The 16,501-nt window shown below is 49.1% G+C and overlaps 6 protein-coding genes across 6 annotated transcripts; 3 read left to right on the top strand and 3 right to left on the bottom strand.

Moving 5' to 3' along the window:
* Window positions 1–160: 160 nt before the first annotated feature.
* CGCA056_v009257 (Zinc-type alcohol dehydrogenase-like protein) lies at window positions 161–1,392 on the top strand (the record flags this gene model as incomplete). Its single annotated transcript, XM_037324504.1, has 4 exons — window positions 161–586; window positions 649–742; window positions 805–1,159; window positions 1,218–1,392. 4 exons carry the CDS (start codon window positions 161–163, stop codon window positions 1,390–1,392), a joined length of 1,050 nt encoding a protein of 349 aa, XP_037177130.1.
* A 3,903-nt stretch (window positions 1,393–5,295) lies between these two features.
* Window positions 5,296–6,912, top strand: BOT5-0 (Acetyltransferase BOT5; the record flags this gene model as incomplete). The annotated part of the gene is made up of 3 exons (XM_037324503.1): window positions 5,296–5,526; window positions 5,609–6,328; window positions 6,391–6,912. The coding sequence occupies 3 exons, from the start codon at window positions 5,296–5,298 to the stop codon at window positions 6,910–6,912; spliced, it is 1,473 nt and encodes a 490-aa protein (XP_037177131.1).
* Window positions 6,913–7,149: 237 nt separating this feature from the next.
* On the bottom strand, window positions 7,150–8,606 carry BOT4-0 (Cytochrome P450 monooxygenase BOT4; the record flags this gene model as incomplete). The annotated part of the gene is made up of 6 exons (XM_037324502.1): window positions 7,150–7,314; window positions 7,385–7,649; window positions 7,726–7,836; window positions 7,899–8,067; window positions 8,143–8,541; window positions 8,600–8,606. 6 exons carry the CDS (start codon window positions 8,604–8,606, stop codon window positions 7,150–7,152), a joined length of 1,116 nt encoding a protein of 371 aa, XP_037177128.1.
* A 2,326-nt stretch (window positions 8,607–10,932) lies between these two features.
* On the bottom strand, window positions 10,933–11,854 carry CGCA056_v009254 (putative fructose-bisphosphate aldolase; the record flags this gene model as incomplete). Its single annotated transcript, XM_037324501.1, has 2 exons — window positions 10,933–11,203; window positions 11,253–11,854. The coding sequence occupies 2 exons, from the start codon at window positions 11,852–11,854 to the stop codon at window positions 10,933–10,935; spliced, it is 873 nt and encodes a 290-aa protein (XP_037177129.1).
* A 501-nt stretch (window positions 11,855–12,355) lies between these two features.
* AMTR1-0 (Transcription activator AMTR1) lies at window positions 12,356–14,621 on the bottom strand (the record flags this gene model as incomplete). Its single annotated transcript, XM_037324500.1, has 6 exons — window positions 12,356–12,495; window positions 12,550–12,738; window positions 12,802–13,462; window positions 13,526–13,579; window positions 13,629–14,460; window positions 14,536–14,621. 6 exons carry the CDS (start codon window positions 14,619–14,621, stop codon window positions 12,356–12,358), a joined length of 1,962 nt encoding a protein of 653 aa, XP_037177126.1.
* A 634-nt stretch (window positions 14,622–15,255) lies between these two features.
* On the top strand, window positions 15,256–16,133 carry DHG2-0 (L-rhamnose-1-dehydrogenase; the record flags this gene model as incomplete). The annotated part of the gene is made up of 2 exons (XM_037324499.1): window positions 15,256–15,611; window positions 15,674–16,133. The coding sequence occupies 2 exons, from the start codon at window positions 15,256–15,258 to the stop codon at window positions 16,131–16,133; spliced, it is 816 nt and encodes a 271-aa protein (XP_037177127.1).
* Between the last annotated feature and the right edge of the window lie 368 nt (window positions 16,134–16,501).

Below are 16,501 nucleotides of genomic sequence, written 5' to 3'. Positions count from 1 at the left end.
TGGTCACCTCTTGCATGATGGTACGGTACCCGCAATCCGACAAGATCATATAAGACTCCCGCATTCTCGTTTCTCGTGAAATGAGATTTTGCATTCATTACGTTATAACAGTATCTGCTCTCATAAGAACACAAGTCATCACTGTCTTCCTCGTCTCAACATGGCTTACCCAGAGACCTATCAGTCCATCAGGCGAACTCTTGGCAGCTTACCCCTGAGTGTTGAAGCCGCTACCGAGACACTGCCCAAGAACCTAAGTTCCAACGACGTCGTCATCAAGATCCACGCGGTTTCTTTGAACTTCCGAGATGTCGGCATACTCTATGGACGCTATCCCGCCAAGTCCATAGACGGAGGTATCATCGCATCTGACTGTGCAGCCGAGGTCGTGGCGGTTGGAGACGCTGTTGAAGACTTCAATCTGGGGGACCACGTTGTGCCTATCTTTGACATCAACGACATCGATGATTACATTGACGATGATGTTGCAGCACTTGGAGGAGATGCTCAAGGTGTTCTTCGAGAGTATGCAGTCTTTGAGGCGAAACAGCTCGTCCACCTGCCCGAGTATTTATCCTGGGAGGAGGTATGTCCCTGTAAATGTCTACCCTCAGTGTGAGTAGTTGCTGATGAAAGCTGTTTCTTCAGGCATCCACTCTCGCTTGCGCCGGAGTTACTGCCTGGAACGTGTTAGATCTTCCCAGCGACGCATCCGGAAAGAATATGAGCGTTCTGTTGCAAGGTACGTGATCCTGAATCACGCCTCTGTCGACCTAAAGTAAAACTAACCTTCTTATGAACAAGGGACCGGTGGTGTGAGCATGTTCTCCCTCCTCTTGTGCATTGCTGCCGGAGTCCAGCCAATCATTACATCGTCTTCCGACCAGAAGATCGTTGCCATCAAGAAACTTCATCCTTCGGTCCAAGGAATAAACTACAAGACAACACCCGATGTCGCAGCTGAGGTCCGGCGCATTACCAACAGCAGAGGTGTCGACGTCGTGGTCAACAACACTGGTCCAGCATCCATCATACAAGACCTGGATGCTCTGCGCCAGAAGAACGGCCATGTTTCTCTGGTTGGATTCTTGGACGGATTCAAGGCAGAGTGGGACCAGATCGCGATTCTGGGCTTCATGAGCAAGAGAGCTAGTCTGAGGTGAGTTCAGGAAAGACAAAAGACTACAAGCTGTGCTAATCACTCTTCGAAATTTCAGGGGAATTAAGGTTGGGTCCAAAAAAGACTACATCCAGCTCTTCGACTTCCTCGAGAAGCACAAGATTGCGCTCACTCCTCTAATTGACCGCGTTTTCCCTTTCTCCGAGTCTCGGGAGGCTTGTGACTACCTGTACTCCGGAAAGCACGTGGGAAAGGTGGTGATCAAAGTCTGAGGGATGCTGTGTCACCGTCCTCAATGGCATGTTGGCATTTGCCTAAGTAATACATAATATATTGGTTTTACTTTGTCACAATGACAGTGCTATAGTTCCTGACGATGTGTATTTGTTCAATACGACATTTTCTGTTGTACAATTGAGTACGGGACTATTAGCCGCACAGAATAACGGCTAGCCCATCTATTTTTGCAAGATAGCTAGGCTGCACTAGCTGTCAACAATAGCCATAGCCAGCGGAGGCTGATCTGTTGTCCGAAGAAAAGAAGCGATGGGCTGACGTGACGACGCTCGACATGCACGAATCAAGGGCTGTCAACGCCAATGTACCCATTGACATTCAGAAAAGGGTCAATGGAATGGCCGTTGATTCAGGGGCCATACCTATTATTGGGCAACTCACAACATTATACCAAAGGTCTGGGGTATTCTGGTACTCCACTAGAGCTAGCGAAGCAGTCATTGCCATGCATATGGGGGCGAAGGAAATCCTGTTATCAGCAACACAGAGCAGCAGCAACACGCAGAAGCGACGTGCAACTTCCCTATCCATGCACCTCGCGAGTCAGCAGCCTATGACCCTCCCAATGATGCCCATGTTCGCCAGATGGGATTCGCGAGTGCATGCCAACACAAACTGCACCAACAAGACAAGATTCCCAGATGTAGCCGACACAGCCGATGTTGGGATCGATGGAGACTTTTAGCTCTGCAAGGGTATCGGGCAAGGTATTTGCCAGCTCACCATCCTCGATCCCCATATCCCCATACCACATCGTTGGTTGAATAACATGCACCTAGGAAGCGTCAAAGTCCAATATCCTATTCACCAAGCAATCGTTTCATCTACCACGAGTATCTTGGACTCGGTGCAAGAGTAAACATAAATGTGCAGGGGTATACAAATATTCTTGATTGGTGAACCTGCCCTAAATGCCCCATCATACCCTCCGCCTGACAGGGTCTTCGAGGAACCCACCCACTCTATCGTCTGATTTCTGCGGTCTGGAGGCGTGGTACTGCTTCCCAACTTGCATGCAAGCCAGGAGGTGCGGGGTTGAATTACGAATGATACGTCGGTATGCATTCTATCCAAGTCTATCGGTAAGGGTGTCTTTTGTGGCCGGGCGTTGGTTGCCACATTTTACCAGGGGTTGTACAGACGAAATTCACTTGGGGGTCATCCTCCAGCTACGCCGACGTGCCTGCGATAATTGAACATTATTAGCATTAACAAAAGTCAAATCTGCTATCTACTTAAAGTTTTGAATGGGCTTGAATGTTGATACTGAAGCCAGACTGTACACACATATCCAATTGCATGATGAGCCCGAAAGTCCCAAACATGTTCAAAAATTCGCCGGCGGATACTACCAACAGATCTTTATCTGCAAGGGACCAGGGTCTCCTGCCACCCCCAGTGTCGGAACCAACAACCAGCAACACACTGCACTGGAATGTTTCTAGCCCCTCCCAGTCGCAGAAATCTGCAGCGGGGGCGAGAACATCCCGATGACGTGTCATGGGAACCACCTCATTCATAACTCGGAGACTGCTCCGAGGGCTGTGGGCTTCGACTGATGAGGGACTTCCAAGGTTGGTACCATTCTCTACGAAAGGTGCCCAAATCATCACACAGTCTAGATCGACAAGATGTATGGAACGCTCTCTTTTGACAAGAACGAAGACAATTCTCCAACAGAGTTCTACGCATTTTTGTCGATTCGCGGCAGGCGGTAGAGGCAGCCAGCGTGCAACGAATGTCGAAGAGCACGCGTCAAGTGTCGAGAGAAGTTCAGCAAAGACAAATGTGCCCGTGTCACAGCACGAGAAGAACATGCACGTACAGCTCAAATCAACACGCACCTCGACAATCAAATCAGAGTGGCAAGGATGGACCACCTAGGTCAACTAGACCAGCCAAAGTCATCGGGGAGAAGCCGGTTCAGGATGGAGACAGCCACCCAGCCATAAGTCCAACACCGCCAAGAGCGCTCAGCCCAACACCAGGCGGACAGAACGACTTTGTTGGGAGAGACAACATCTTTGATTTCCAATTGGACAACATCGATATAATTGGCGACCTAAGTGGAAGTTCAAGTGCGGCATCTACATCTCGAGACATAGCAAATCGACAAGCTGAAGATGAAATTGACGACATGGGCAGTCTGTTTGGTTTCATAAACGACACTTGTGTCATGTCACATGTTCCAGACATGATTTCAACATCAGAGTATATTGACGAAAGGTCCATTGGCAACCATAATCCTTCGGATCGGGCTTTATCAACAGCAACCCTCTCATCGGCACTCAATATAAGCAGGAGTTCACCACATGGGCAAGATGGACGGGCCAAAACGTTGGAAACCCCTCTGGAGACATCTCTTGGTCACTCGTGGACTTCAAGGCATTCGGAATCCACCCAAGATAAGCTGCCTGCCCGTCTATCACCTCTGACTGGGTTTCACGATGTCATAGACGTCGTACGATTTCCTAAAAGCCCTTCCCTATCCGACGCGGCAGCCTCGTTCTCGAGCGTATGCACATGCCTCCAAGACCTGACTGCAGGTTTATTTGGTTTCCAGACATCTGGCGAGAATGTTCGAGTGGACCGTCTACTGCTTCTCTTCAAGCGTTGCATGTACAGATGGAAGGGTGTCGACACGTGCGCTTCGGCGTGTTCTACTACCCCGATCCTCGCGCTTCTCATGTTGATGAATTTGCAACAATTGGTCTCGTTGCTATTGAGAGCTTCATCTTCAGCAAGATCTGGAGACATTGCCAACGACCCGGAACTGTCAGGTTCTGCTCTGAACATCAACATGGGATCATTCGTCGTGGAGGATAGGGCTGATCGGCGATTTATTGCCGAACACCTTATAGCTTCGAGAATGAAGGAATTGTTCTCTTTCATTTCAAACACGAGTCTCAAAGCGAATGCATCTGGCCTAGACACTGTAAATGAAGAGTACCAGCGGCAGATGGAAAGGCTTAGGCAAGCGTTTACTTATAAGTTAGAAAACATCTGGAAGAGCTGCAATTGAACCCTTCAAAAACATGAGACTGCCAATGTTTTTGAGCAGAAAACATCGGCAATGGTGATTTCGCACGGCGTGGGATGCGCAAAAGGCCGATTATTTGTTTTAAATGTCAAAACTTCGCACCCTTGTCACTGTATGGGGGAACACGAGCCTCAGTTGGTTGATTGTGGTGAGCCCAGTGCCGATCTCTATTGATTATACGTGAAATTGCCTCTGACATCTGTTAACAAAAATTCATCATCTTAAAAGGAAAAGAATTACACAATTCAAGTTTGAAAGGTTCACAGTGATGTTGACAAGACAGCACGGCTTGCGATTGGGCCCAAAGCAATGCGGTGCCAAGCAAAGCAAAGCGTTTCCGTGGATGTCTCCCTGTGAAATTATGGGACTTGTGTTACGCGAGTGGATGAGGAGCACTCAGGCAAACAGTCGCAAACATCCAAAGACAGATAACATTCCGCACAGCCTGCTCGAGCCACACGTTCGAGTGAGCATACATTGCTGTAAATTGCATGCTTCAGTGGGACCATGTTGGCGCCGTCGAGTATGATTGGAGGAGGTGTCCAAGGTGAGACTCATCTTCCGTCTTACATATTCCGCAAAGGGTTATTGCTCGAAATTGGCACATCCTACCCCGGCATCGACTTTCGCCCGGCCTTTTACTTTTTTTCCTGCAACTGGGTGATTTATCCGCATTCTAGCTTCAGCCTGCTCAAGGTCCAGGTTCGTAAATCACATTCCTTATCTATGAGAAAAGGGTAACGCTGCCCATCTTACTACATAAAATGGCTCGGATTCTTGAGACGACCCTCCTGCCCTTAGGTTGAAATTTTGGAGAATCCGCAAATGATTCGACACAATGTTCAACCTTTTTGCCAATTATTGGAGATCACCGCAACCTCAGCGTGTGTCAACTGATGAAGTTATTCCCGTGGGATTTTTTGATGATACCATCATTTTCAGAAACTTTGTCTTCTACGCCCTCTTCAACTTCGACAGCGTCCTTGCGCCTGGATTGCTACATGACTCTCTAGGAGGTCTGATAAATCAGCCGGGTTGGAGTAAGTTGGGAGCCAGATTGAGAAGAAATGTAAGGCATGGTGCTCGAATCGTCCGAAAAAGCACGTCTTCTTAAACAATTGATGAAGATCTGACTTGGAATGGCCGTATAGGACCGTGGAGAGCTTGAACACCACATCCCGAAAGAGTTTTCCGCAGACCGCCCAGCCGTCGGATTTGAACGTGTTGACCTAAGTCATTTGGCTGCCGAGGATCATCCCACTGCATCCAAAATACCCCGCCCACCGAGCAGCGGTCAGCCCTCTATTGTCGGTGACCCCAGCCATCTATCGGACCTATACCTCGGCCCTGATATTCCCAGAGGATTGAATGACTACCTCTTCACGGATAGGCCACAGCTTGGACTACGCATCGTCTCCTTCAAGAACTCGACAGTCATAGTCCTTCATTGGCTGCATTTGTCAGCTGATGCCGTATCTATCGGGTCTCTTCTCAACGCTTGGTCGCTGAAACTTCAAGGGCGGGAAGATGACCTACTAAAGCCACTGACAGGTGCCTATGCTCTGGAAGATTTGGGCAAGAATCCGACCAGGCCACACGTCCTTTCTCATCAGCACATGTCCACGGTCAGTCTAGGCAAGTGGCTCTTCTGGAACTTCTACAATTTGGTCATCAGGCCGAAGGAGAATCGCATTGTCTGCATTCCTGCTGAGTACCTCCGGGGGCTTAAGGAAAAGGCCATGGCTGAGCTTGAGGCGCAGCCGAGCATCGACCGCAAGGAAAAGCCAAAGTTTGTGAGTGAAGGAGATGTGATCCTAGCATGGGTTGCACGCCTCTCATTTTCAAGTCTCTCTGAAAGTTCTGAATGTACGGTAAGTAATCTTGCAAAACAATCAAAAGCTGGTGCAGCATACTAACATAATGACACTTCTAGATGGCGCTACAGCAGGTTTATGAGTGGCGACGGGCTTTGAAAGACCTCATACCCCACGACAGGCCGATACTAAGCAATTGCGTCGGCTTTGTTGTGACTCTGATACCCGCGAAAGATCTTCTCCAAAAGCCGCTGAGCTATGTGGCCTCCCAGATCCGTCGTACGCTCATTGAGCAAGGCTCACGAGAGCAGATTGAAGCCTATACATCACTAATCCGGCAAGACCCTATCAACAAGGCCCCTCCTCTATTTGGCGACACCTCCATGAAGTTGTTGATGTTCACGAACTGGCAAAGGGCTAGACTCTACGAGACCGATTTCTCAGCGGCATCTGTCAACAAACTTGATGGCCCCCTGTTTCCTTCGTATATCCAGGCAGTCCCAGGCCCTTATGAGTTTAATGATGGTCTCATTCTTTTTGGCAAGGACTCTTCAGGCAACTACTGGTTTGGAGGACAGAGAGCGCAGGGTCAATGGGGCATGATGGAGCGGAAGATAGAAGAAGGCATGAAAGACGTCTGAGGGAAGAACATAGCTGTTTACGTAGGACGCCTATGCCATCTAACAAACAATTCCGGTTTCCACCACAATACATGCACTCTGCTCTGTTCTATGAATTTAATATCTTTATCTACGAGCTCCATGTCATACGACCACAGAAGCTTCGCCAACATAAGGTTCAACTCCATCCATGCAAAGCTGAATGTAGCAAATTCGTCAGAACCGTCAAATTTCAGAGCGATGAGAGTGACTTGTGACTTACTTTCTTCCTAAGCAGTCCCGAGGACCAAGCAGAAACGGACGACTGGCATCCTTATTATCTTTGCAATGAGGGTCCAGCCATCGCTCTGGTTTGAAATGCCAGGGGTCGGAGAAATACTCTGGATTGTGAACGGTGGACCAGGGACTGACGCTGATGTCGGTCTGTACATCCATCAATAGTTGTTTTAATCAGTAATGAATAAACTGGTCTCCCTGGTTTGTTCAAACCCACGCCTTCAGGTGTATATTGGCCGTGCAACTCAAAGCCAGGAGAGAGCCTAGTCGCGCCCCCAGAAGCGGGAGGAAACAGTCTAAGACCTTCATTGATAACAGCTTGCAGGTATGGTAGCTGCTGGGCCTTCGATCCGGTTATTTCGTCGTAGGTTTTGAAAGCGACACGAATCTCCTGGCCGAGAAGTTCCAGCTTCTCTGGATTTTGACCGAGAAAACATGTCAAGGCTGATAGAGTAGTTGCCACGGTCTCTCCACCAGCAATTCTGCGGGATCACGTTAGGTAATGTATCCTTTAAAATTTCATGGAAGCAAACTTGACGGAATCTTGATTGAACGTACGCGATTGTTGAAACGTGAGCTGTCATTTCCTCCTTAGAGACTTCTCCTGCGCGAACCTTGTCGACGAGCGGACTGACGAAGTCGCTGCGAGCCGCTTTGACTTGAAGACGGCTAACGAGAGGTTTCGTTAGTTCATGAGTTGACTGAGAACCATTGGACAACTTTCAACTTACTTCTCGACCTGTTGGCGACTATAGTTCGAATGTTGATTGTTGGTGACGATCCATGTGGGGATGAGTAGTCTTGCAAGTTTGGACATCCACCCAATGCGCCGCAAATTGTCAATAAGAGTGACGATGTAGAGATGCTCAAGGGCAGTATCCGCCCAGGAATTCAGGATATCTGGTCTTGGAATCAGCGGAGGTGCCATCTGCCAAAGCATTGAACCTAACCGAAGCCAGAGATGAGTCTGCTCACCAATGTCAAGATTGCGGAAGCTCTCTCCGAAAGCCATCTCGCCAAGAATCTCAAATGAATTCATGTTGTAACATTTGGTCATGTTCAAACCTTTTGTTCCAGATCCTCCTTTTTCTCCCATTTTCGTGACAAACCTATCAACGATTTCCAAGATAATATTCTCTTGTTCGACCAAAACACGTTGCGAAAAAGATGGGCTCAGAATCTTCCGCATGCCGGAGTGTTTCTGGGGATCACGCTCGCTTCCGATGCATCTGCTGCTGAAGCCGGCAGCCAGGACGTCATAGAAGGGTCCTTTTCGCGCAATCTGCCTGCCGCTTCCGGGGTGACCGTAGATGGCTTTCCAGCTTTCCGCACTGGCAAACGAGAGCTCGTTAGGCGAGATCCGGACTATATTGCCTGGCAAAATTTGTCAACAACAATGTCGCGTGCAATCGAAGCAACGATGGTTCGAAACACACCATATTTGTCATGGGCTCGCTCAACTGCAATATGGATTTCGCCCCGAAAGCTGTGAAAGAAACGATATAACTTAGTTTTCGAATGTCGCGTTAATACTTTAGTTTGGTGCTGTCATTTTGTATCTCTGCCTACCAGAACACCGGCCCAAAGTTGGTCCTGGAAACTTCGCCAGGGGATGAAACCATAAATTGTAGCTCCATACGGCAATACATCGACAGATTATCTTATGTGCAGCAATCAGTGATTCCTAGCAGAACGCAAAGTGTTAGCTTGAAAGGCTTGAATTAAAAATGCTGTGCACTCTTCATTCTTACAATATCACTAGGTCTGCCGAGACAGTCATGCATTCCTGCAGGCTTGGATGCTCGTACACGTGCTGTGGCAGGTTGATGTTTGAGCCGTACTCGGTCAGGTTGATGGCTGGGTACACGCCAATTGTGCCTCTACGCATGTTCATGTACTCATCTACGTCGCGTGTGAAGTTTTGGCCGCTGGATTGCTGATCGACCTGCACGAGCAGTTGTGCAAAGTAACGCTTGTGTTGATCAATCCATCGATTTTGCATCTCTAGATTTAAAAGTCAGCACTTTACAAACTTGTCATTCCAATTACACGCGAAGCCTAGTCATCTGCTACGAGGAGCGGATGGACAATGAGAAGGAGTTATGGTCGGATTCAAGGGCAATGCAGAACGAACCTGGACTGGATACTTCGCTGATGGTATCCCAGCATCTCTGAAACACATATCTAATGGGATTGGAATCGGCAGTATAGCGAGGCGCATCGCCGCCCATGATGGCTATGTTTTGACTGATCTCCTCCGCAGCAGCGGTCGGATCCTCCTTGAGGTGTCCTTCATCAAACTCTGGTATAATAACGCATTATCAGTAACTTGTTGGAACAAGTTCGAAATTGGAGAGCCACCCACGATCGTCGAAAAGAAACACCTGCATTGGTCAGTATTTGGAAGCATATGAGTTGGCTTAGTGGAAGAACGAACCCAGTGATGCCAATCCAACATGATCTTTAGGCGGTCTTCTGAGGCGATTGGTGACCAAATTGATGCAAGGAAACACAGATCAACTTTGGAGTTCTTTGCTGCTTCCACCTCGTTGTACTTCATGACACTGCCGGGCGAAGCTTGGTGCGTTAGTTTCGGACTGAAAACGATTCCAAAATTGGAATTAAAAGCGTATGCTACGTCGCAATCCATTCGTCTCTGACAGCTTTTACCTCAAAGTAGTTGGGATTGACAACAAGCTTTGTGGACATGATGGAACCGAATAGCTCTGGGATGCGAACGAAAGGTGGCAGTTTGGCAATCTGCTGTCTGTCTGGTTTTGATTGCATCGGGGACGTCATACTGATGGTTTCGTAGCCAGAGTCTGAGCTGTTGCTACTGGCATCGTCACAGGCTGGATGCATCTCGACGTCCTGCGACTGGCATAAGAGCGTTGCCATTTCGGAGGTTCTCACTTCTGGTGATAGACGTATGATTCTCGACGAGACTTGGATCTTTGGAGTGAGCGAAACTACCAGATACTATCGACCATCGATCACCCGTTTCATATGGGTTAGGCGTAGAGGTTTCCCTCTGACTCTTAAGTATGACGCCGCATCGTCGTTTGCCTTACGCAAGATGTAATCGTGTGATAGCAGGGGGTAAAGTGCTGAATGGCAGCTTATCTGAAGAAAATCAGCGGGGTGGGAAAGCATCTGGAAGCACGAACCGGTGTACGACAAGCCAGCATTCTCCCAAAGGAGAGCATCTGATACGGCCAAACGGCAATTGCCAAAAAGAGTAAATGCCGACAGACCATAGCTTTCGTGCCGGAGGCTCGTCTATTCAAAACAATATCAATAAGCCAATCTCAACATAGAAATTCCAGCTTGGAATTCTTATTTTGGCAATGTCCTCTTTTCCCAGCATGAAATCGGGCTTTGCCAGGAGAGTAAAATAGTGCGACCGCGGTTCTCTGGCGTTGCCGTGTGGGCCTCCTGAATTGATGTTTTTTGTAGACGAGTCCCTGTGACTCAGTGCAGTTTGGACACCCGACATTTATAGCGCATTTTCCACAATTCCTGCAACGATGAAGGGTGATGAAATCGGCAACTTTGACCTCAACTATGACGGAGGCGACGTCTTCCCATGGCTACATGAGATTTGACCAGCCAAGTTCAGTCGGATTTGTAGCAGGATTAATGCACGCGCCTCCAGCCAAACGAGAACGATGTTTTTTTTGATCTGGTAAAGAAGATGAGGATATGCATCGATCCATTGCTAATTACCCCTTTGCCCTTCTTCATTTAGCCACCCACCAACATCACTCATGCCTTTCCGGCTGATCCGCATATCTCCATCCACTCCATCGTTTGTCGCTTCACATGATACGTCCCCTCCTCGATTAAGGTGGTGTGCGGTACCCGTGCAACTTGATGTCTAAGATGCATGTAATACTCATCTAGAACCAACTTGTTCACGTTGATTTTGGTCGCCCCTGCAGCGATGCATTGCCGCATAAGATCCGACGGGAATCCATTTGTGCCGTGAAGAGCAACCCGTACTCTCCCGCCAATCTGTTTTTGTATGTCGTCGAACCTGATTCTCGATTAGAGGCGTACAAAGAATAAACAGCGCAGCGGCATACCTTTCGAAGTCCAATTGCGGACCTTGCTTTCCGTATTCGCCGTGGACGTTACCGAAAGCCGGAGCCAGAGCATCAACGCCTGTAGCGATGAACTGGTCAACTTCTTCAGGCGTCGTTTTGCTCGCTTCCAGCCCGGCCGTGTCCATCACCCCATCTTCAGCGCCCTCGATCCTCCCAGGTTCTGCTTCCGTGGCAATACCGCGCTCGTGGCAGTACTTGACCCAAGTTGCGGTCTTCTCTAAATTCTCATTCTTCTCATAGTGCGACATATCGACCATGATGCTGTCGAAGGGGAGGTTGTCGGCCGCATGCTTGATGATTTTTTCATCTTGCGCGTGGTCCAAATGTATCGATATCGGCACACTTGCTCGGCTGATGGATTCCTTCGCAGTCCTGACGAGCAGACCGTCGGCGTAGGTCACTGCCCAGGGAAAGAACTGGAGGATGAGGGGTGACTGAGCTTGCTCAGCAGCGGCAACAAGTCCGTAGATCTGCTCGAGGTTGTACGCAATGGCTGCGATCACGCCATACCGCCCCTTTTCAGCATTCCGTAAGATCTGGAGATGTCGATTGTTGTCTTTCCAATTGGTCGGCACGGCCATGATGTGTGTTTAAACGTTCGAGCTGGGATAATGCTGATATTGATGTGTCCGTCAAGTGGCGCGCGTTGGAAACCCCGAGTAGTAGATATTTGACTTATTTCTGTGCATGATCCGATATCGATAGTGGCGAATTTACGTCAACCACATGATGGATGGGTCTGGGATGATGTGTTGGCTTCCGTGTCGAGGAAATCGAATGGCAGTGGGTCTGGGTCGTCACGAGGGACGTCACGATCACCAACCAACACGAACCATTGTTCCATGTTGACCTTTGTCGTGTCTCATCCCCGCTTCTCTGACATGCATTAAAACTGCGAGATGAATTAAAGAAGCCTGGGCTCAAAATGCTTCACAGAGGTTTTGTATGATGCGGCTCGAGCTTGAGCACTAATGCGAAGTCAGGGAGCTTTCATGTTGGGTTCACTGGTAGTGAAGTTTCTGTTTCCTTGTCTATCAAGTGACTTGAATCTGTGTTCAATTTTATTTTTCTGGGGTCATTCCTCAATTACCCTCTGAGATTTCCCATCTTGCTGAGAGTTCCTCTCCTAGCGGCTTGACTGGCCAGCCGGATCTCTCGCGACAGGCCTCCAATAGCCCTAGAACACAATTCCGTTCTCTCCTGCTTTCGAGAGGAATTCCAGCTACGGCCATGAGCACGCGGTCTAGTTCCTGGGCCGGCGGTGATGATGACATACCTATGTAAAGACACTGAGAACACATGACACTTGATGGGTAGTCAGAGAGTGTCAAGGCAATCCCACACACCTTCTTCACGCATTCCATGAGACGCTTCCGTTGCTGTGTGTACTGCTCTAGACCTCCTAGTACTGGCACATTCAAAAGCAAAAGGATGTGAGCGCAGTAGTAGACTTGGAATGCAATTGCTTCACAGGGCGTCAGTAAATATCTTCGTCGCTGGGGGCGGTGCTCAAAATGTCACAGCTTACCGCATGCTGGGGGGTAAATCCAAATTGGCTCAAATACATCGTCCACGGAACCGGAGTAGGGCAGTGGTTGGAATTCTGCCGTCAAATGCCTCCTCCAATTTTCCAATTGATCTTTGAGTGCATCAGCCGCGGCAACTCTAGCAATCGGGTCATTCTTTGCTGCTTCTGTGTCTTCTTTGGAGCAGAATGCTACGACTTGGGCAAAGAAGTACACGGAACGAGCCGCAAGTTGATAAGGATCCAGCTCATCCAATGTCTTGACCGGCCTCCAGAATGTGAAGGGGCGACGCTTCTCACGGAATGCAGCCCAAACATCTTGGCAAAGCCACGTCCACCATACTGCTTGCTTCAAACCCCCAGAATCACCATGTATGGTTTGAGAGCGCTGTATCCAGTGAACTCCTTTGAGATGTCTTTCCCAGTCTTGACGTGATCCGTCCAACATCTCATATGCAGATATGATGGATGAAGTAGCGAGCAGTTCAAGGCTTGTCTTGTATGTATCGTACTGCATTGCCTCTTGGATGTAGTGCAGAGTCTTGTAGTAATATTTTAAGGCCTCGTTCAGATCTTGATGGTCTTTCTCTCCAACTTTTGAGCTCAAAGAAAGATGACGAGCCGAAAGCGCCAAGACGGCGTTCATGAGCCCTACATTATGCATCTAAGTAAAGGTATTACTACTAAGTGACAGGCTCTGCAGAGAAGGCTTCCATGAGAGACATACCGCTAGTTGGGGAACTTGTGTTCCAAAAGGTCTTCTAGGGTCGAAGAAGTCCATCTACTAAAGATTTAGAACGGCCAAACGCCGGGGAAATATGTCTACGCACCCACAAGCTGATATGCCTCACAAAGTTTTGGAAAATCACATGCTCATGAGAAGAGATGTGTATTGGGCTTGTCGAGTACCAGTTCTGCTTCTCAAACTGTTGGTAGTCGCTTAACCTTGGTGTCCTCTCCGTCAAATAAGAGTTGGAAGTGCATGGAGTCGGAGATAGCCCATCCGAGGAAACCCTCGGTTGAGCTTTTCTTACTGCTGGTGACTGCACAACGGAACTTCCAAAAATATCGACACTTTCTTGATCCACGTTGAAGCTTGTAAAGTCGAACTCTTGCATGGCAGCATCTTGGAGAAGTAGGTCAACCCATACTGCCGTTGCGTTTTCCAAATTCGCCCCATAAGAGCTGTTTGTTGTAGCTGAGTTGTGAGGCGTAATACCCGTGCATCTTGTCTCTGGAAGATGCTCCGGACCTCCAGCCTGAACACTGGGTGTTTCATTGATGTGAAAAGCTGGCGATGTCTCATCTTGGGCTCCAACACTAAGACCGGCGTCCGGCGTCGTATTAGGTATGTTCAGTTGCGGCTGTTCATCCCATGATACTACAGGTGCGGAAATAGTCTCCTCATCGTTGACTGCTGGAGGTGTTTCTTGGGGCTCTGGGGATTGCTGCTCGGGGCTGACTGATCGCGGAGGCAAAGAAGACTCTTGTTGTGCTGCATCGCTCTCATGTTGAGTGTGAGCCACATCTCCGGGACTGCTTGTGCGTTTTCTGTTTGGTGGTCGCCGTGGCGCATAGATACAGATGTGTTTGGTCCTTTCACAACCTCCGCAAGTAGGCTTTTTCTCATCGCACTTGACGTGGCGGCGACGGCAGGTTGCGCTGTGCGGTATGTGTTTAGCCAACGAAATATGAAACCATACGTCCGATGGATTAGAGGATAAATAGGTGTATTACCATCCAGTTGTGTTTCTCAAGCCGCGGCCTCTGGTCAGTCGACCTCTTGTGAAGTATCGTTTAGTTCCCTCCTCCTCGATCACCATGTTGTGGAATTCAGTGGATACTTTGCGCCCTGACAGATATTGGAACGATAACTGTACTCGAAGTCACGGATGGCAGAGACCAAGACTGCGGTGATACCTGGTGGCATCATTCGTGGGGTCATTGAAAGCAACTTTGGGAGAATCCGAGCAGCGTGAAGGAAGCCGCAGCGCATGGAGATCTTGCAGCCGGTGCGGGGTAATCTGGGGCAACGGTCCACAATTTGGAGACCCGAGCTTGGGTTCCGGATGTTCCGCAACGGCCCGGTGGGCGGCCGGCGCTGGCGCCGATGTTGTCTGGTGTGTGAATGCAATATAGCCCTCAGAGGCTATTATCTGTTGGTCGAGAGACGAAATTCGAAGGCCTCTGGCGGCGTGGTCGAGACGAGACGAAGTCTATCTTCTTGTCGACCTGTAACACCGACAAATTGGCTCGCATACATCGGGTTTCCCTCGAGACGAGGGAGTGGGACCTTCACTGGTACGTTGGTCATGCGGGGTAGACCACATCGTTTTTCCCAGGGTAACTCACCCCGCAGGTTCGATTCAAGTAGTCTGCTCTTCCGCCGTCCTTGAGTCTCAGTACCGTTGATGACAAGAGGGGCTACTCAATTCTTTAGCATCCATCGTTCTCACAATGGCTCTGTCTAGTTGCCGTCTGTTGAGAGGCAAAATCGCTGCCATCACAGGAGGCACAACTGGTATCGGCCGTGCGATTACTTTGGAATATCTGAGACAGGGAGCCAATGTCGCTGTAAATCATTTGGGCCTGCCCCAAGACGAGAAGCATCGACACAGTCTATTGGAGGAGGCGGAAAGTCTCGCAAAAGCTGGCACCAAAGATCAACCGACTGGCCAGCTGATAGAACTTGCCGGAGACGTCACGAACCCCGAGACTGGCAAAACTCTTGTCAGTGCAGCAGTCAAGAAATGGGGTGGACTTGACGTTTTTGTTGCCAATGCAGGAATTTTCAAGGCTGCGGAGTTTCTCACGTACGTGGGCCCTTCTTTGCATCATTCTCAGCCTCGAGGTTACTAACTTTGTGAGAACTCAGTCTTGAAAAAGAAGTATTCGACAAAAGCATGCAAGTCAACGTCAACGGGGCGTTCTACTCCTGTCAGGCGGCGGCCAACCAGATGGTGAAGCAAGGACGCGGCGGATCGATCATTGGAATATCATCAATATCTGCCCTCGTCGGTGGCGGCCTACAAACTCACTACACACCCACAAAAGCCGCTGTATTGTCCATGATACAGTCAATGGCAATTGCGTTGGCAAAAGACAAGATTCGGTGTAATGCATTGTTGCCAGGCACGATTCATACACAACTGGCGGAGCCTGATATGCAGAATGAGGAAAAGCGCAAATATCTCCAGCAGCGCATACCCATGGGTGTTGGAAAGCCCCAAGATTTGGCCGGGCCAGCAGTCTTCTTGGCCTGTCCGGAGCTGAGCGGATTCATGACGGGATCGCAGGTGCTCGTTGACGGAGGAATGTTTGTAAATTTGCAGTAATCGAATCTGCTTGCTACTGAGCTGAAGGTTTTATACCGTAAATGAGATATTATGACCATGACTACTTGTTCAATGAAGTGAAGGCATCATCTGATCTAATTTTGGAATTATTCAAAGGCTTACTCTTGCCAGCGGCCCGCTATCCCTTCGGGGAATGGCGTGGACAAATATCCCGGGTTGCCTGCGGCATCCTACAGAGCCGCAAATGGAGTCGGGGGCTTCAAATATTCGTGGTAGACGTGCTGCACCTGTATCAGCCCTACTAATCATTCCTAGATCTCTTCTCGTTGTTGTGGGCCGGCATACCTTGTATTGGTTCCATGGTTATGCATGTTGACTGTCATCGCCGGACCAGCTTAGTGGATTTC

The sequence above is a fragment of the Colletotrichum aenigma genome (assembly GCF_013390185.1).
Source record: "Colletotrichum aenigma strain Cg56 chromosome Unknown KSG_Cg56_contig06, whole genome shotgun sequence".
Lineage (NCBI taxonomy): Eukaryota > Fungi > Ascomycota > Sordariomycetes > Glomerellales > Glomerellaceae > Colletotrichum > Colletotrichum aenigma.
The sequence above is the reverse complement of the archived record's forward strand: the minus strand, read 5'-3'. Positions and strand labels throughout refer to the sequence as shown.